Here is a 21,472-nt window from a genome sequence, read left to right on the forward strand (position 1 = left end):
GGGTTTGGTTGTAGCACCTAGGCCATTTCTATAATAATAGCAGTACATTTTAAAATGCAAACGTTGTACATAAAATAGTGAAATAATCTCAATGCAGCACTACAGGAGCTGTTGTGGGTTAAAAGTCAAGGTTTGTGACTGAAATCAATTCACATATTTTTCTGAAAGAGAAAAAACAATATGCAACTAAAAGGTAGAAATATTTTAGTCGTTGGCTTGAAACACAGAGATTTTCAACAGTGTTTAAAACCCACTGAGACCAATCTGAGTAACCACGTTGGCTCTGTTCCACTCCTGTAATGTACAACTTTGTTGCTTATCAGCTGAAAGAGGTCAACCTAGTAAGTTTTATTTTCCAGTTAAGTTTTCAATGAAAAGGCCGCTACTTTTGGTTCACACAATCTCCAGTAATCCTAAATTATACACCGACACCATATCTGTAAACGCTAAAGCTATTTAAGGCAGGAAATGTCATATGGAGTTCACCATTCACCGTGTCCCTTAGGTTATTCCCCCTAATGCCCGATTTATACTCTTGAGGCTGTCTGCCTATGCATTCTGTGTGGGTTGGTGCAGGCCCTCGCACTTACCAGGCATACATAGCACTGAGGTGAATTGCAGATATGTGATTTCTTTTTGATTACGGTTAACTGTTTTCAAATCCTTTGTCAGGCGGGCTTTGATTTGATATGAGTGATTCAATAGTTCCATATTAGTCTGGCCCAAGACAATTCCATGGCTGGAAAATAAATGATGGGAGAGTTGGATGATGAGGAGGAGCTCCTGTCCTTAGAATTAATAAAGGTGGCTCTTGTTATGTAACAGAATAGGAGGTACTTGTCCGGAAAACTCATCTCCCGGCCCTGATGTGAAAGTGCTGTGGCGCCAGCAGTGCCTGTAGCTTATTGATGTTGTTTAGGAGGTACACAACGGGTCTCTGCAGCTCTCCGCTAGTTCCACAAACAATCTCTGTGGCTCTTCGGAAGCTCTACGTGAGCTATTCCGACTATTTTTTTCAGTCGTGACCTTAGGTGACAACAATGTTGTCGATATAAAAATGGTCTGTGAAAAAAAAGTTGGGTTACACAGCTAACACACCGCCATTTGCTATGTTACTGGCAGGAGCTATATAGGACTTGATGGGTTCTCAGCAGCCCTGATGTGTCCTTCCCTGATTAGTCACGCCCCTATCACATTAGTCTTTACCAGAAGAAAACAAACAACAACAGACTTGATCATCGACTACCAGGTTAATTCAACATGGATAACGGAATACAGGCGTCGCTGACCTTGTTGTCTATACTTGCAGCTGTTGTGCAGTTAAATTCTGCATTTTATAATAAATAAATAAATAATCTCGATCGAAGAACTGTACCCTCTATCAAAATCTCAATGTCAGTGACAGCCAAATACAAATGTTGCCTTTACTCGATAACGCCTTTGTGTGTGCGTGTGTCTACATGTGAACAGTTCAGTCTGTGTGTGAGAGTGTGAAAGCCTTAAAATTCTGACAGCCAGCATCAAGCCAGCTGTTGCTAATATGATGGCACAGATTAAGTCCAGACAGTCCCTCCATCCTTCCATCCTTCCATCCCTCCATCTGTCCTCCCTTCAGCACCCCCATCCCTGTTAACCCCCAATCTCTAGTGACTACAGGACTAATGGCTGGCCATATGACCTAGATAAACACCAATAGGCTGTCCCCAAGTACAATATGTGCATCAACAACGAACCCGGCAACATACTGTAGCAGACGGACCACTTTACTTTCTTTCAAATGGTACAATGGGGAGGGCAGACATGCACACACATGCAATACATATATTTGTTCTTCCATTTACTCATGTGCACTGCATTTCAACCACTGCCTCTTCTGCTGACGCTGCAGGCGCTGTTTCTATCCTAACAACATCCACCCGTTCAGCCCCCGTTACTATTCACGCAAAAGAAAAATCATGTAATTTCTCATCTACTGACACTTCCTGTGAAGAAGAAGATGATAAGTATGCTCTTTTAACATAGTCAATTAAATTTATGGCTGATCAAACAACATCCTTCTAAAAACATGGGGGAAAAAAACCTGTATTTCCAATGCTGGGCATGGCATTTCACCATCATGCACAACATGCATAAAAGTATTCAGAATTCAGCTCAAGATATTGACAAATCCACCCACTAACACACATGTTCATTTACTGAATGTAGTTGACAACTTTAAAAAAAAAAGAAAAAAAAGGTTGTAAACTAGTTCAGTCCCGGTAATACCAAACATCTAAAATTCTCAAACTAAATAAAATCAAAAATGAAAAAGCAAAACTGCAACTATTGTGTCTAAGAGGACGTGAAGAAGGCAGAACTAGGTCAACTGTTTCAGTTTATAAAAGGAGGCTAATTTTGTGACACTCTGTGGGAGGATGTGTGGTTTAGTTGTTCTATTCTGAGTCGTGCGGGGGTTGCAGGTATATTTTAAGGATCTCACATGGAGAAAATGCCTTCCAGCCCGACTTCCCATTTGATCTAACTTAAAATAGGAAACTCCCCTTGGTAAACCTTCACTGTACCTACACCATTTAACCACAATCTCCACCCTGTTCTACCAAGCAGGCCCCTCCCTGATGCTGCAGCAATGTCAATAATTGTACATCATGTGGCTTTCCTATAACCATCTATTAACTTTGTTTAAAGTCTTGCTCATCTGAAGGAGCATTTCAGCTTGTATGTAGTCCAGGCAAGTTGTCAGAGGTTATCCGAGTTCTTGCCCAGCTGTGACCTCACTGTTAGGGAGAAGGAGAGAGGCTTAGTATTTGTCAATTGGGGAGAGTGCCTACACTGTTCTCTGTGTTTCAGGTTAGACTAGCAGGAGACACAACCTCCCTTCGTACACACAGCCGGTCTCTGGGAACAGAGTCATCTGTCAGGGAGAAGAGGACTGATCAAGGTAAACATAGCCTGAAAACTAGCCCTAAGATTCCCTACAAGGGGGTGGGAAATGAGCAGTAGGGGAGCAAAGACAAACCAACATGTATCTGAAAACAGAGCCATCCAAACTCAAGCACAGATCCAAAACAAATTCATCGTATCAAAGGATCTCTTCAAGTATCTCTCACTCTGTGCTCCTCTGCCTCTAGTGTCCTTTCCCAAATCACATACTTACTTTGAGCCCCCACTTTACCATGCTCACAGCCTGACATTTAAATTGCAAACATACAATACAGCAGAGATACAACCAACCTCACTTCTCATTTTAGAGTAGTTTTACCAACAATTTCATCTGTAGCATTTTTGTATTGTACCATGAATAAGTCAACACATATCTAGTCATCTTACAGTGATAAGAAAAACACCTTTAAGTCAAGCTCAGTCAGCCCACTTACAACCACTTTCAAAGTTTAAATGTCTCACTGTTTTGAAAGCAGTCGTGTTTCCCATTCTTAATGAATCTGAAACCTTTACAATTCATCAATCTATGGTTCCAAACACTGGAACCACATTTGATCTGGTAGACAGACCAAGCCAGCTGGCTGTCTGTGCGGTTGGCTCCAGGCCAGTGGTGGCTGTGTGAGAACTCCTCTTAGGCAGGCCCAGCCAGGCTGAGCTGATGAATACAGTGGTGCCAAGCATGGCCACTCTGTTTACATACAAATGCATCAACATGCAGACACAACACACACATTCACATGCATGCACTGTACAGAAGTACCAGAGGAACTCCATGACGTAGTGTAAGAGGCTGCAGCCATGACTCTGATTTGCACTGGCACATGTACGTGACAAGTACTATGACCTTAATATACAAATATATAAAAATATTACTGCACTATGATGTGAGAGTTGGGTGTGTGTGCTATTTTGGATATGTGCTATGCAACTTTCGGCACACCGCTTCCAAATTTACGATAAATACTGCTTGGAGGTCTGCCCTTTGTACAGGGTATTTTTAAGTGGTGGGGCCAGAGGGTCAGGGAGAATCCCGGGAGGCTGGCTGTGAAAGCAACAGAGAGGGCAGGGGTGCAGGGGCAAAAGTCTCTGGGGTCAGGGTAGGGTCAAAGTTAAGCGTTGCAATACACAAAGGGCTCTTGGTTCTAGTTTTTCCTATTGCTTGACATTAATTGTGACCCAAGTGAATGAGAAATTTAGACAGGTCTTTAATTGTAACCCAATTATCTATCAGCTTTTATCAATTTTTTCTACCTTTCTATACTCCTATTTTAGTGAGATAGGACAGATAAGATTTGAGTTGTGAAGACAGTACTGGAGATTGAATATTGAACATGAAGTAGCCTGATTAACTAGAGAAAGTGGGCTTGTTCACATCAAATCTGATGATCTGTACCTCCTGCCTGGCTGTGAAAATCTGATTAGGAGAGGTCCAATCTATTTTCTAACAAAGTGCCCTTCAGCAAGACACTTACCGCCAAACTGCAGCAAGGAAGAGGCAGGGGTCAACATTTACTTTGTATTCACAAGACCACTCTCTGCTCCCATTAGAGGTCGACCGGCAGTGGATTGTTAAAGGCTGATATAATAATAGTCCAGGGAAGGAAAAATCTGAAACCCCTCCCCCGTTAAAAAAAACACTCAAAACAATCAATTTGTTGCTTAATTTCTGACTATTACAGATTGTACAAACTGGAGAACCGTTAAACTGAAAAGCTAAGTCAAAGTAATAATATCTGTTTTAATAAATCTGGGTCAGACTCCTAGTATATAAAAATCTTAAAATTGACCATCGAAGTCAATCTAATATTTATTTTTTTTGGAAGAGAATATTAATTATTTCTCACCGGCCCACATCAACAAGAGTTTATAAGTGTTTTACCTCTGTTGGTTGCTTTTAAATTGACTAAACATTTAAGAGTCAATAGTAAGAGAACACCCTGAAGTTGGATTTGGTAGATCACATCGTTGGAGAATGTTTGATTTAGTCACAATGGTGGATACGCTGTTCTGTAGCTCATGACTTGAATACTTCTGTTGCGCTTTTTTCTCTCTAACGAACCCTTAATGTTGGTGCATATCATCGGGGTAAGGAGAACCCTTACGTGTGCAACTGCATTTCATAAATGGATTGTTACCTGGCTGCATTAGTTGGAACAGAGAATGCCAAATTGGTAAGTAAGTTGATATAAAGTTGACGGACTGACTGGTGGCAACTTTGGTCTCTCTCAGAGCCCAGTTCAACCAATAACCATAGTTTGTAAGATGTCCTATCTGCAACAATTAATCGGCCACACCAATCAATCCGTTTCCATCGTGTACCATGAAAGTAAAATATATAACTGGGTAACACATGACTGTGCTCAGATGCCAAAAGGGCAGTTCATTTATGAAAATACCAATCTTGGAGTTTGACAGGTTGGAGAAATTCCATATCTAGTTTCACTCCAGTATTTCCACTCCCAAAGCTGATAAAGCAAATTCCCGGAAAAAAGCAACGTATCAGCCAATTTTATGTATCATGTGGCACCTTGAATTATATATAAGGGTATGCAAATTAAAATGTATCTCGTGCTCTACTTCAAGTTGCTGCAGCAGTATAAGGCCCTGTTACATCATGGTAAGACATTTTTAGGCAGATGAAAAAGGAAATGATAAAATGTGGAGGTTGCATAGAAAGATAAAAAGATACAGAAAAATAGGAGCAGAAAATGAGTCTGAACCAGCACAGACTACAAGCTGGGCAAAGTGTGGTTCTCAGGGGAGTGAGCAGGGGCTCTTCTCCCTAACTGCTCGAGAGACAGGAGGTGTGAGGGGATGGGAGGAGGATGTCTGCCAGCAGAGACCTGGAGGCTGCCTGTCCTGATTGGATAGAAGTAAGGCCTTTAAGCAAGGGATAATGGATGACAAGGTGTCGGATAAATTACTTTAATTAATGATGCTTAATCAGAGAGTAGCTCAGTGGGAGGCAGAGGGTTGCAGCAAATGACAGACTCCTCAGACTTTAATATACCATTTAATCTCACCAGCTGCGAAAGATGAATAAATTGTTGCTCATATTTTCTTAAATAAAATTTGATTTGGGCATTTGACTCAAAGCTTGTCATGAGTTCTGCAATAACATCTCTTGACAACACCAACCTGCTGCTTCTACCTTTCCATCAACTCAGCTGGCTGTCAAAATACTGACTAAAAAATATTTTGTCTATTAAAATAATATTGCTTTGCAAGCTAAACTGTGCTGCATAAATCAGAAGTATTACACTTGACAAAATGACAAAACCATGAATGAGCAAACTAGAAAAAAAGCAGTAGGAAAATTGTGAAAAAAAGCAAATGGCTATTGTTCTTGGTAGGTTTTGAAATGAGTCATAGTCTGAGCTATCAGACACCTACACAGGTACATTTAGCAAACATAAGGTAGGCGAATGCTATTTCTGTTTGAGTCAGTGAAGGTCTTTTGGCTATTTAAACGGATGGTGAGAGTCACTTGTGCTGCTGTCAATAAACCATTTAACATTTAGGCTTATTCTAGCAGGTAATAATCATAGAATGTATAAAATATAGGCGTAGTCTCCTTGAAGTCACCTAGAGGTTTGTTCAGTTATTCATTTCGTGGTGTAGGCATTTCATTTAAAATTTTTGTAATCAGATATTTGTTTTAGTTTCTTTTTTACCGTTGGGATTACAAACATGCATTAAATACAATAAACTTTAATTGAACTGAAAGACACTTGTTGCAGAGCTATGACAGAAATGTGGACTCATGGCGGAGTCATTCCCGGACTTTCCAAGCCACAGACAGTGACACATGGGGAGCTCAGGCCAGAGGGCAGAGCGGAGGCCTACGCAAGCTGCATTACATGCTTGCAGCTGGGCATCTTCAGAGAACTGAGCTGATCCTCACCAGGTGAGAGCCTTGAGGTGCTAGACTCCTCTGACCTCAGCTAAGGGCTCCTCTAACAATCGTTCCCAGCGAGATGCGGTGACAGAGGGAACAAGCCATCTTCATAACACTTCTAACCAAACTTCAAGCATCTCTTATCTGGGGTCAAAGGAACTCTTACCAAAGTAAATAAAGAGTGGGCTGACTTTGTGTATTAGACTGCAGTGTGCTCTCACACCGAGGATAAATGAATTAATACTGCCACAGCAACACTTTTTCATGATTTATAAAACATTTAATTGGGTCAATCTGCTATGAGTGCAAGGTCTGCCCTTTGTCTAAGCAGTCACTTGATAGTCATGTCACAAGACAGCCCATGAGCTAAATTAGCGTGATGTAATGAGGATGGACTTTTTCTATAGATCTAATGATTGAACAGCCACTGTGCTCCATTTACACTCTTGTCCAGGTACCATGTCTAACACCATTAACCCTCTGAACCCCAACGGCAGGATACAAAAGCATGTTTTCTATCAGCAATCCCCAAAACTACACTGTTTATTAAAACTGAAAAAAAGATGGTTAATACAAATGTACAAACCGCTTGAACCGTTTTATGGAGTATAGTTAGTTATAGCATAACCACAAGGAAAAAGTTTAGTTCCTTAACAAAAGAACAACCATGATTATTAAATACTCAGACTACTTTGTCATAGCCATGCCCCTGGGTTCATTTCTTTTTCTTGCAGGAGCAAAAAGTTTTTACTAGCAGTAAAACTATGGAAATGATAAAATGAACAGCACTGGTGAATCACTGACTGGAATCACTGACTGAATGCAGGAGTCTGTTACCCCCTTTAAGCAGATTATAATTAAGGTATAAAAGCTTTTTTTTTTTCTTCATAAACTGTTCCTTTTCATAGAGCCTGTATTGTACCACCTTCATGCCAAATGATGGTGTTCCTGAATAACCCAACATATCTTGAAAATAACATTATATAGCATGTCTTGCTAAGATATGTGACTGAGCAAAAGCAATCAAAGGTTTAAAGGGTTAGAGAAGCAGGGTTATCAAGTTATCTCCATGCTTCCATGGTTTGCACACACACACCCCTCACCCCTTCATTCCTGAGGATATAAAACTTTTTTTTTTTTGCAAAACTCAAGGACTAGCACATGGTTTACTTTTAATACGGTTATGAAATTGCACACAGGTGATGCCATAGAGGCTCTAACTGTGTCTGTCTGATGCTGTGACAGCTGAACTTTATTACTGTGCCTGATTAGATGATTATATTTTAGGTTTTGGTCAATGGATCAACACTTCCCAAAGTATGTCCATTCTCTCACTTTCTTGTTAACCACCTGCCCTCTTTCTGTTCCTGCATCAATCCCGCACAGACAGATACTTTAATAGAAGCTGGGAGCAAATCACAGGCTTTTCGCTGACGGATACATTGGCTTGTCCCAGCCTGAGTGCTTATCACATGCACAACTCATTGGAGTAGATGGAAAGGAGGCTGGATCTTGACAAATGGTAATAGTTCTCCCAAAGATGCCACTTTGCTTTACATTACACACACAAGGATCATCCGTCCATTAGCTATACTCGCTTATCCTTTGAAAGATAAGCCTTGAAATCACAGGGCTGACACATAAAGACACACAGACATTCACGATCACTTTTGCAGTTGACAGTTAACCTAAGCTGCATGTCTTTGGAAAACATACACAGGCCGAAGGAGACAATGCAATCTCTACACAGAAAGGCCCCAGCCGGCTTTTCATTGCCTTTATAAGGATCAACCAAAAAAAACAAATTATATTGTTTGCTTCAAATGCCGCCCTAATAAGATAGATATCTACATTTTTACGTTTGCTTTCATTATGCTGTCTCAGAAAGAATAGGAAGTCCAGATTGGTTTCCATGTGGAACTTATACACAGGAAGAGTCTCAGATCCAACACAAAGATGGATAAAGCCACAGTCCAACAGCCAGCTACACAATAAATAAACATAAATCCTCCTCTGGCTCCCTTAGTGTTGATCTCATTAAATAGCCTTTCCCTGGCTGATCAAAAGAGACTGCTGGGTACTCCATCTGTGAACTGAGTCCTACAAAACCCAATGAAGATGTTATTTAGCATTAATGGCACTCCATATAATTCTGTTCTACCTGACAACTGTTTTGGACCAACTTGTCCTTTAGATTAATTATAAGAAGGTGATATGCTGAATGCATGACTAGTCCGTCATGAACCTGATCCAGGCTAACATTAAGCAACAATATGTAGGCCTATAAAAATGAAAAATATGACCCATACAGTAAATCTCATTGTCCCAAGCTTTTCCTGTCACTGCATCTTAAACCATCATTTAAACTATGCCACATCACGTAGCTTGTTGATCATATGATAAGTATTAGAGCCTTAGGAAAGACTAAATATGGAAAGGAGAGCAGTTCTTCTAATAACAACTTCCATATTTGTATTCATCTTGTGATTCCTCTCCACAGCAAGTCAAAGACCAGTTAAATCAGTCTTTAAAATAAAATTAACATTTAGTAAGTGCTATCAAGGCCGCTTGGTGATTATTATTTCAACATGTAAGACAGTGAACAAGAAAAAAAGAAGTCCACCTTGACTTGTGAGACAAAGACACAGACAAAAAGGTGACATTTTGGTATTTTAAGTGTGCATCGAGCAGTACGTCTTTCATTCAATAAAACACAGAGGTGAATTTAGTGTAAAGTTGAGTTGGTGGAGACAAAGTTCTGTTTTCTGCCCTTTCCACCTGTGTAAACCAAATAGTGACCACAGTACTGTTGGTGTGGGGTAACGGAAACAGTGTTCACTGCTGATGTGATTGATTGGAAATGCGGAGAAAATTTAAGACACCCTCCATCTGTTGACCCCCATTATTTTTTAATTCTGTGCCCATTGAATGGACACTACATCATGTGCACAATCCTAAGCCCTATTAATGGAACGAAAAGAAAAAGTGAGACAATAGTACTCTGGGTGTGGGCTGCTGGGTACAGGTTGATTCATTTTGCCTGGTTAATGTGTAATTTTCAGTTAAATCGCATAAGTCCACATGCTGCGGACACATGCCAAAATAAACAGCTTGGGCAAGGCTGAATCCAAACGCTTCCTGACTGATATGAGCGGGCTAGTGATGTTTTTTCACGGCTACCACAGTACAGTCTTCTACCAACTTAGGGCTGGACAGAATAGCAAAGCAAACGCAACTTCAGGATACCAAAAGCATAGACTACAGCTCTGTCACTTTTATCGGTGTGATTCCACCACACCAAAAGGAACTTTCTTTCACAGTAAGAGGGGTAAATGCGTGTGAGTGAGTGTAATATGAAAGCCTGGTTTCAGTCTTTTGCCCAATGGACAGATGTGCTGAACAGCTGTCTGTCCAGACCTGTGTATTCATCTAAACAACACGAAAGACACTCGTACACTTATCCTTCCAGGAGAGACCAAAATGCACAGTGTGCTTAGGATGGGAGGCTGGAAAAAAATTGAAACTAGTCATTACACTTCCTCTGCCACTGTTTGAAAGATCAACATGTACTCCAGGCAAACTGCCTGTTTGAGGGCTTTGCGTATCTGAAGTATCATTCTGTAGCCAACTGTCCTTATGCAACCCCAAATATTTACTCAGTTCAAACCCAAATGAATTGGACACACCCTGTAAACTGCTGATCTCAGTTCTGTCAAACGGTTTCTCCTTTTTCAATGCTGCTGTACTGAGCTCCAACTTTGCAACACTGACACACAACTGCTCACTTGGAAATGCACAAAAACAGCACAAATGGAAGCTTCACAGCAGTTAATGACATTATGATCAGAAAGCTGCAGAGAACAAGTACACTTAAGATGTAATAAAAACTGACATAAACAGAAAGTACATCTACTTCTCACACCTTAAGAGACATGCCCTAATTCTTTCTTCTGTTAAAAAGTGAGTTATTCCTCCTGGAAACACCGGGTAAAAATGTACTTGCATTCGTGTCAAATTTTGAAAGTAGAATGACACCTGAGAGAAAACAGGTTCAGAAAATGAAACCATAACCTTGGACTGTAACATGTGAATGGCGCATGCAAACCGTGTGATTAACTGAAGCTAAAACAGATTGCTAGCCAATTCAGCTAAGTGTATGCATTAATAAGTCATTAAAGAGTGGCCTTGCAGGTGAGAGCTCAGCTTACCTTTCACCTGAGCCGCTGGAGACACTGCATCCAGAGGCCTTTGTTGGAGCAGCCTGTCTCACCTTCGGAGATACAAAAGTAAGAGTAAGGTTTCACTTTAACTCACATAGTACAAACAGACAAAACTGGCTCACTCCTGGTGTCTGTCCTTCCCATGCTCCTCCTGATCACACCACTGTGTTAAGGAGGGTGGAGCTCCACCTCAGCCAGCCTCACTCCCAGGGAGCAGCTAATGTCTCAGTGGGTCGAATGCTCTGCTTTCCACCTGAACACACACTGCTCTCAGTCGGTTGCTGAGCTAGTCTCCAGTTAACGTAGATATGACACTTAAGAACTACTTTAACGGACTATCTTTAATCCAATCCAATAATAAAAGGTCATTGAAAGTAAGAGTTAAACTGAAGAGCACTCTGTATGCTTTTTGAAGGGAAGGAACAGGATTCTGTTCAGTATGTGTGTTTACCGAGTCAACAGAAACAGCTCAAATATACACACTTACACACTATCACACACATGGAGGACTACTACTCTTACACTAAATAAATACACACCCTGGTAGGATGTGACTCCAGGTAGACTGAAGGAATCTCACAGTATAATGTACATTTTAAATCCACTTCTCATTTTAATCTAAGTTTTGACTCCCATTCTAATTGGTTGCACTTGACTTACAGTATTTTGTTCATTGTTTACAGCTAAAAATGCAGTTTTCAACACCCCATTTTGGTTCTTCCCATTGTTTTCCCTTGCAAAGAACAAAGAACAATGCATTCTCAAACAGCTGGGATGTGTGATAAGCCACAAATCCAAAAACCAAAGCAAAACACACGCATCATTTCACACAGAAGCAAGCACACACAAACACGAAAAAAAAAAAATGGATTAATTTCTAAAAGATGCAGAGTCACATCCACATATTCTATATTGTAATCACTCAACCCAAAGCAATTCAGTATCGCACCAGATGTGCCGCAGGGAAACACACAGAAGACATTCTGTTGTCACATTGTAGGAATATTCAATGTTTACCTCTTTAGTACGGACATGAATAAACATTTGCACATTAGAAGACTGTCACTATGAAATATTTTTTGTTGGATCATTACCATTTTACTGGTAGGTGAACTTACACTACAGTATCACAAATTCCATGGCTTTACCAAGGTTTCAGTAAGTGTATAAAACCTGCAGAAAATCGAATATAATTTAAGTAGTTCAAAACTGGAATTACTGCCTTGCGGTGTTGCAGTGTACGTCCATGTCAAAACATTTTCATAATTCTAGCCTGCTAGACATTTGAGTAAAAATGCCACATTTTGCATATTCATTCTTAAATTATAGCCAAATATATGTTTTGTGAGGTCACAGTGACCTAAATATGCAGACATTTCATCAAGGTGTTCCCGAGATATCACGATAATGGGACGAACTTGTGGTCACTGTGACCTTGATCTTTGACCACAAAATATCCGAATGGGTCGGATTTCATGTCTCAGTGACCTTGACCTTTGACCTCCAAAATCAAAATCAGCTCATCCTTGAGTCCAGGTGGACAATTGAAGAAACTTCCTCCAACCGTTCCTGAGATATCACACTCATAATGCATCTATGAGGTATAAAAAGACCTTGGCATGGATCTCTGCCAATGACACCCCAGTTCATGAGCCAACGGCCAACCAAAAGGTAAAATCGGTCGGGCAGCAGAGACAGAAACTGTGCCTTTAAATTGTATCACTGAGCAAAGGAGGAAGCACTTGAGTATGTCTAATCTAAATAAGAAGTGAACTGAGAGAGAATCCCTGAGCTGACAGTGCTGGAGGGGCAAAGACAAAGGGGGGAGGCAGTGCAGAGGAGACGTACGTCAAACACAAACAGCAAGTAGAGGAAAACAGAGAGACATGGAGAACAGGAAGTGATGATCCACGATCGGCTAAAAGGGTCATGCAATCCTCAAAATAGCAAAAACAGCACTCATTTCTATTTACATTTTGGCTTTGTACTACACAAAAGTAGAATTTGTAAGACGTGGACAACATATGTCACAAGAACGACAACATGTACAAAGAGTGGAAAGTGACCCAGTGAAGTGAAGACACTGTGACCCAGAAAGTGGCATGGTTTGGATGGAAGTACTCCAAAACTACACCACTTTCTAATACACACTCCTAGCTGTCCTACATTTTCTCATTCAGACCAGATGTTTAAGTCTCTTTTTGGGACCAATTCACAGTGCAATAAAACAAACTTAATGCCCTGTAGAAGTGTAACAGTATTTGGGGGTGAGGTTGCATTCACTCCATGACCTGTATTCCTTTCTACCTCCACTACGCTCTCAAACAACGCACCAATTGCTCACAAAAAAACATGGATTTTCCTTGATATATCATTTTGAAATGGATTTTGGTAACAACCACGACTGTGACAGCTGATATACAACACTATCACTTACTGCAGAGGCTTGAACTTTCGCTCAAGAGACTTTTACCTTCAAATTGTACTAATAGCTTAGTGTAACTGGGCTTAATGAAATACAGGGAACAATTAGCCACACTAGCCCTACAACTGAAAACGATATGGTTATAGATGGGTTTAGCAATGCCACATACATATTGTATAACCAGCGCTGTTAGCATGGGACTAAGTAACATTTATATCAGAACTCTGAGAGCTGGCCAACTTTCCCAGCAGAGAGCCAAAACTGACTCATAGGAGGGGACCAGGCCAAATCCTGCCCACTGATTTATAGTTGTGTCTCCGGCTCGAGTTAGGGAAACAATAGGGAAGGGTGAGAATATTACTGTGATGCAAGAAGTATGTGCTCCAACTGGGAATGTAGTAGTGGCTTGGCACTGAGGCAAAACTGATAAGGGATAACAACTGGCTGACATTCTGATATGAGATTTTATTGATCTATTCAAAATAACCCTAACCCTGAATGTGATACACAGTCTTTTCACATCTGTCCATCGACAGTTTTTTAAATAGTGATGTGCAGAAAATCAGACTGTACTATTAGATTTGTCAACTCCATCAGCAAGTTTTTTCTTTTTGTCCTTGCTTACCCTGTCCCATTTAAGTTCACAGTTCTTTTTTGTATACATTCTAATTTTCCTTAAGTGTAAATAGTGTACCTTTACATTGTGGGCATTTCACAAATAATTTAAAAGACCTCCAAAACCTTCAAAAGTCAAGCATCTGTAATAAAACCACCTTCACTTCCTTCTCCATCCATGCATGCCCACTTAGCTTCTGTAATCTTAAGAAAGTTTGAAGCAGGCGATACATGGCTCTTCAGTGAAGGTAGATTAAAAGCCAATATGAAGTAAGTGACTGTTTAGACACTGCATATTTCAATTAACTATTATTATACAATATCCTTTATCATCTCCTTGGTCTGAGATTCATATACGTGGCTAATGGAGTCTGATAGTCTGTTTTAGGGATGCACATATATCGATAGATATCGGGCTAATACGGACTCAAATGGCTGGATCAGGTATTGTTGGCAATGGTCTCTATTCAATTCAATTATGTTTATATACTATATACATTATCTACTGGAAATTTAATCCCTGTTTAAATTTTGACCAATTTGTCTGTGGATTAAAACCTTTTACACTTGAATTGTGCTATTCTTTTTACCAAGTTGCTGATTTCAATTTAATTATTTTAACAATGAATACAAATTCAGTAGATTTATATATGTATGTATTTGTTACATTCTCTTTTAATAAAGTTAGGAAAGCAATGTTTAAGTCAATGTTTTACACATAAAAGAATGATCCCAGTCACTTCCACACATACAGTTTATTCATTTAAAAATCGGCTCGTATTGGGCGATACTCAAAGCCCAGTTATTGCTATCTGGAGTGAAAACGTTCGATTGGTGCGTCCCTATTTACAAAGTCCCCTTAGGTGTACTGGGATTGTTTGTCGAGTGAAGCCTGGGCTCACAGACCACAAACTTAATCATTCAAAAATCACAAACCTAAAGCACAGGGACACAAAGGGAACACTCACTGCTCATAATGACAGCACATTAGATTTTAAAGGAATGACACTAAGTCTAAGGGCACTTAACAATAAGTGCACTCAATGGCTTAGATACTAATTATTCTTCTTCAAGCAGCCTCTTGCCCTGGGGCTCATTGTCAGTCCCTTTAGGTTTAACTCCGGGTTGGCAGCCAACAGCAGTAATCTAAAAAGGGCCCTATGTTCTGATGCTTAGAAACTTAATAATACTGATGATAAAACAGAATAGACTAAATTATGAAAGATAAAGTTGGTGTAGCAAATTGTACTGGTGTAAGAAAAATGTTTGTAATGCAAGGTAAACAAACAGTATAGCTGTGACTTTTACAACTAACTGGATGAGCTTCAGATACAATCGCTTCTAGAAAAATGTAAAACATGTCTATTTTGTGTCACCCTGGTAAAACGGTTTGCTTTGCAAATATGTATATGATTATTAGTGATAAAGCAATGCTCTACACTACTTTTAATATAAGAATTTTAAAGAATTGTCTGAGCCTTAAAGCACAACTATTAAAACCGATCCTGCTGTAAACATGAGCAATAAGTGACGTCAGTGTTGTACTTGATGTACAGCCTAACATTCTGTTTAATAATTAACAAAATATTAACCTTGAATGGCAGTTCATCTTCATAAGTGAACTGTGGCTGATTGCCAGGTTGTTCATTAAAGGCTTCTGACCTGGTTAGAGGTATAGTCTCCAAGGAGAGAACAGAGATGTCTTAGGAGACACAGGTATGATGTGGTTCTGCTGAACCTTACATAAGTACCAAATACATTGTATTTTCAGTTCTCTCCATTCAGTTGCCTTTTCTCTCTCTCTCTCTCCTGGGAGTTGGCTAAAGACATTTTAACATCAATATTATTAAATTAAGCTTCAAGCCCCTGATAAAGACACCTTTCCACCAAAAGCCTGATAGTGTCCGACTTGTGTTCAACCTAGGACAGGAGAAAAGCCGTTGACCAAATCAGATCGACCAATAATCCGCTTCACGGTGTAAATCTGGATGGCATAGATAAGGTGTCTTTTTCAACGTCACTTCCCACTGCTTGACAATTTACATATAGTGAGCATTGGAATACGTGTTATATATCAGGGCTTGAAATACAATCTACACATGCACAGTAGTGCACGTAGATTTTGAGCTGTGCATGAAATTCTCAGCTCTACATGCGCCGGTGCACAAAAATTCAAGGCTGCCAATCTTCATGCATTGACCATGAGATTCACACTATTGACACTTTACACACACTCTCACGCCACACATTGATTTTCTCACGCAGTGAAAAACTAATTTATAACTGATAATGTTGTAGTGCAAAAAAGAGGACACTGACAGCTCAAAGGAGAACAAGACAGAGCAGCACAGCACAACAGCAGCAACATAAAACGATGCAATCAAGTGATTGGGAAATCCAAATTAAGCAAGCCACAGCTTAGAAGTTGATGTTTTTCTATTCATGCTGTTACAGTACCAGTACTTTCAGAGGTTTGCTGAAATGTTCAATGTAATCCTGTTCAGTGTAAACCTGACTATGACCGTGTTATATTTGAAGTACTAAACTGAATGGTTTTCGAAAATATTAAAAGGGAAAGTTTTGGCTCAATTTCCATTTAAGGTCTAACATTCATGATTTCTTCATATTTAAAAAAAAGGGAAATGCATCAGTGTACAGCAAATTTATTTTTTGAGATCTCTATGTTGGCCATAAACAAACAAATGCATAGCATATGAATATTTCTCTGAACATTTGAAGACGTTCAAAGTAGGATATGCTGTACATGTAGGTAAAAAAAGAGACACCATCACTTATAATGTCCCTAGTTTAGAAAAAAGGCTAGTGAAGCCACCATTGAACCAAAGCTAAAGGCGTTGCCTACATTAGCCGTGTTGGCTGTGTGTTGAAATGATTAGCTTGCTTGGAAGGTGACACTGCTCAATCACTAAAGAAACTTTAGCGCATCAACAAAAAAAATATAATAATCTGGCATCAAACGAATTCTCTGACAATTTTAGAGAAATACACTTTTTCCTCCCATACTGTGAGTTAGATGAGAGGATCAATATTGATACAGTACAGGGATCAGACCAGGATGTGTTTCTGAGCAAAGGGAGGAAGTGGGTTGGAAGTTCTAAACGCAAGGAGTCACAAACACTGGAGGGTGGGCACACAGAGAAACAAATACAGCAGCAACCAATTAAGAAGTTTCCATGACCATTTTAGAATTGGTTCCTGTGTGACACCTGGTCACTGTTGAAATACCATTGTTACCAACAAGGTTCAAACTGTCCATGGCCACTATTATTGGTAAAAGTCAAAGATAAAACCCCTTTACAGTCACCCTTCATGTCCAGGGGGTGTGTAGATCTAAAGTATCACTTTAAGACTGAAGTCAGATGATGGTCCCATGTCATGGAAATCGTCCTTGCTCTGAAACCTGAGGTCTTTCTTAAAGGGTTGAGGTGATTATTGCGTTCTTGGCAAAGGGAGCTACAACTGAGTGTCACAAGTATCCTTTAACACAGTGTCACTTTCTCCCCTCACCTGACTACTCCATTAGGAAAACAAAACCGACACCCGCTACACAGCCTCATAAATACAATGCTGACACCTGGGTATACATTTTGTGAGGCAAAGTTACATTGATAGTTACAGATTTGTCTGTAGCCACTAGAAGGCCATGAGAGGAGAACATCAGCAGGCAGATGCCAAACATTAGAGCCAATCTCACAAAGTCTGCACAGAGCACCATAATGACCATCCAAAGAGGGCTTTAACAGGCTGACATTAAGCCTGTGACGTAATCAAGCCTCTCAGCATCAACTCTTTCGTAATAAAACACTCAATGTAATAAAAGTATCTCAAAAACCTAAAACATTCCAGCTGTAAACTCAACACAGACACTGCAGCTTATCCCCTAAAACTGCAGATTATCAGCACTTGACACAGGGTGTCCACAGTGCCAATAATTTTCAAGGACTGGGCGAGGTCCCTGTGCAAGGCCTGTCACCCAGAATAAAACAAATGTAGATTGTGGGAAGGACAAATATGTGCCTTTGACTACTTACACAGTAGGTAATAAGAACATTTTACAAAGTATACACCTTATAAATGAGCCCTCAGTATGAATACACTCATATCATGTAATAACACAATGATGTAACTATTCCATGGACACAAAACATGCAAGCATTTACCATTTACAAACATAAGCATTAAAAGGTGCAAGATCGGAGATTGAAAGCATTTCAAATGCCTCTCAACGGCTCTCAACATCTATGGCAAGCAGGCAACTCATAGCTAATTGCGCTAACAGTGCAAACTACAGCGAAAGTGTTGACAGAGCTAACAGTGTTTACCTCAGTTGGCTGGAGGGTGGGCACTATTTATGTTTAATACAGCTCCTTTAAATAAAACCAAATTTTGCATTTGTGTGATTTTCTGTGTGAAATTCTGCAACGTAATACAGTGTGCAAATCTTTTGAGTTCAGAGTAAAGCTGGCAGCATTTACACAAGCTGTAGCTCCATACGTTAAACTAGAGATGAGTGAGAGGTAGATATCGATTGCCGAGGCGCTAGCTACGGTGAGAACAATCCAACCGGCAGTGCCTGTGTAAAAAAGAAGGGCAGTGGATCTATGGTGTTAAGCCTTCTCTATAAATACACTCGCCGGCTACCCAGCAGCCTAGGAACGCACGTCAAGGGGTCAGGAGGTTAGTCACAAACCCTAAATTTGTTTGTTTGTGTGTGTGTGTGCGTGTTGGATATGGTAAGCAAAGATAAAGAATGAGGAACTGTGAGGTACAGATTATAATTTTTTTTCTGTTGTAAAAGAATGCAGAAGCAAAACAGCTGTGACAGGAAAAACAATTAGGACAGCAATAAGAAAATTGAAGAGACAAATATTATTATTTTTCAAGTATTCTAATTGTGCAAATAACAATACCAGCACACAGCAATCTGCATGGAAATCTCATAATGGAAAAACCTAGTTTCCATTTATAAAATTCTTAAATAGGGTTTCTGATGTCGTAAACAGTAACTGGGCGTCTTTGTCATACTTTTTTAATAATAACAGGGTAAGCTGCTTCCCCAGATGAATCTGGTACTAACACAAAAGACTACTGTCCACAGACATGACAGGGTGTTACAATGCTGGTGTCTTAAAAAACAGCTAATATTATGGCAGTTAAATCGGATACTTGCATCAACAGACAGGTGTAACAAAATTAACAATGATGTAATGTCACTTTTGCAGTGTAATATCTACAAATAATGCCTCAACTTGGCTACACTAGTATATACTAGTTGATACTATAGTATACTCTTTGATTTAATGATGCAGTTATATCATAACTTTGAAAATGTCAGCACTGTTTTAATGAGCTCACACAGATGAAGCTTATCTGGGGAAAAAGCGACATTCTGGAGAGAAAGGGACCTGCTTTTAGACATAAAGGCCAACTTACAGCTGTTGAGTTACTTTGGACAAAAACTCTGCAAGACCATAGGAGGAGAAGGGAATCTTGGCACAATAGAGGCTGCTAAAAGTGCCTTTGCTCTCTGGAGGCAGAGAGACAGATTCAATATGGAGCAGTTTTGGCCTATATCCCCCAGTAGGCGTCGGGGAAAGCATTTATATCTCAGGGGAACTGGAGCTGCATTAAGCCATTTATCAAAGCCAGGAGTGGAACACTTCCATTGTTAGCAGCAGTAAGATTCAAACTTATAGTTTATAGGCTTCAGTATTTCTTGGAAAATACTAGGAAGACATTTTACACTTGTTACATACTGGCAATCAAGTGTTTTTTTAAAGACTGCTTTTTAATAGTGTGAGGTGACAGTATCTTTTTGACAATATTGCCTGCTTAGAAGCTGCTTTGGTACGTTTTTTTCTACCTTGTACTTATATTTTGCAATTTGGAAAAAAGCTTCACTTATCATTGGCATTTGAAATGAATTATTATAAGTGGCCATGGTACTGCATGTAAAGTGGAGACATTGAGCACAAGGTTGAATATTGAAGAAGCAGGAGAATTCACATGATGAGATGACAACAACAACTCAGAACAGTCAGCTTAAGGTCAATGACTTCTTTGAATAGATTTCGTCAGTAAAACAAACATTTGAATCATTATGAGGGACAAATAAACTTCATTACAGCTCTGACACAACATCTGAGCTAAAGACAGAAAGCAGTGATTCACCAACCTGTTGAATAAACAGGGAGCCATGTAAAATAAGAGTCAACCTCAAGATCCAATTGGTTGGGCGTTTTGGTGGTTGACTGGTTTAAGGGGTGTAACGTGAAATATTAAAACATTTCATTCAAGACTAATTCTGGCCTGTAGCATAACATTTGTCACAAGGCTGCATTTCATGTCTATCTATACTGGCATATGTTTAAATAAAATCAAAAAAGAAAGAATGATACAATTATTCCGATAATTATAGACATTTAAACCAATGAACAGTCACTGGCACTGTTAAACTATAATCCCAGGAAAGATTTGGCTATTAATTCCCCAATATTTGGTCTTTTTATGTATGTATCCTTACAATGGATGTTAGAGATTAGAGTGGAGATGATGGGGAAGAGAGGAGAGATGACATGTGACGAAGGTCCCCAGCTGGACACAAACCAGTCACACCACAGTTAGCGTCTTAAACCCCAAGCCAGCGGGTGGCTTCTCCTTTCGAGTCTGATCAACAGTATGCAGTCGGACATCGTACTTATTGAGTATTTCTCACAGCACAGCATGGAAGTTGGGACATCTGTTGCTGTGTCTTCCTGCTAGAAAAAGCAGCGTTTAAAAAAAAAAAGCAGCACTAACCACCCACAGCAACAGCTCAAATAGCTCTTCACATTCTCACCGCCCTTTTCTCTTTCCTTCATTCACTGCTACTCTCTCCCAATTTGTCATTCACGGCAGAGCAAAGCCACGGTTCTAGTTGATAGGCTTATGGACCAACACCATTAAATGTCTCCACCTGATTAGCGCAAGGTAGACTGTCCCATGGTACGACTAGGCTTTGGGTGTTTTTTAGAGATCTACACAGAACACCTCCAGTCTTTATAAAATCTAGCCTATGTTGGAAAAACTCAGGAAAAATGCAATAGACATTAATTTGTTGGGTTATGGAGGATTAAGGCTCATGCATTAGACATGGAGTATTTAAAGCAACACGGACTTGATCAAAACCAGGTATGCAAATAGGAGAAGACTGTTGTTATCGATCTTATGACCTATTTCTATCCCTATGACCTTCAAATGCCTGATATGTTTCCATCCCTGCTATTGACACCACTTGCAGTCTGGCATATAACGGTCATTCAATATTCAATCAATTTTTGTCCAGTGCCAGTCTGACAGAGAATCCTAATACTG

General features: G+C 39.8%; 1 protein-coding gene across 2 annotated transcripts in view; it reads right to left on the bottom strand.

Annotated features, from left to right (window-relative positions):
- osbpl5 (oxysterol binding protein-like 5) overlaps window positions 1-21,472 on the bottom strand; it is a 45,199-nt gene that overhangs the window by 21,703 nt on the left and 2,024 nt on the right. The window contains exon 2 of one of the 2 annotated variants that reach the window (XM_054619384.1): window positions 11,047-11,108. The exons of the other annotated variant lie outside the window; for it this stretch is intronic. Within the exon in view, the coding sequence (XP_054475359.1) occupies window positions 11,047-11,108 (62 nt within the window). The remainder of the gene's footprint in view (window positions 1-11,046; window positions 11,109-21,472) is intronic. 2 annotated transcript variants of the gene reach the window in all.

This window comes from Anoplopoma fimbria, chromosome 19 (genome assembly GCF_027596085.1).
Source record: "Anoplopoma fimbria isolate UVic2021 breed Golden Eagle Sablefish chromosome 19, Afim_UVic_2022, whole genome shotgun sequence".
Classification (NCBI taxonomy): domain Eukaryota; kingdom Metazoa; phylum Chordata; class Actinopteri; order Perciformes; family Anoplopomatidae; genus Anoplopoma; species Anoplopoma fimbria.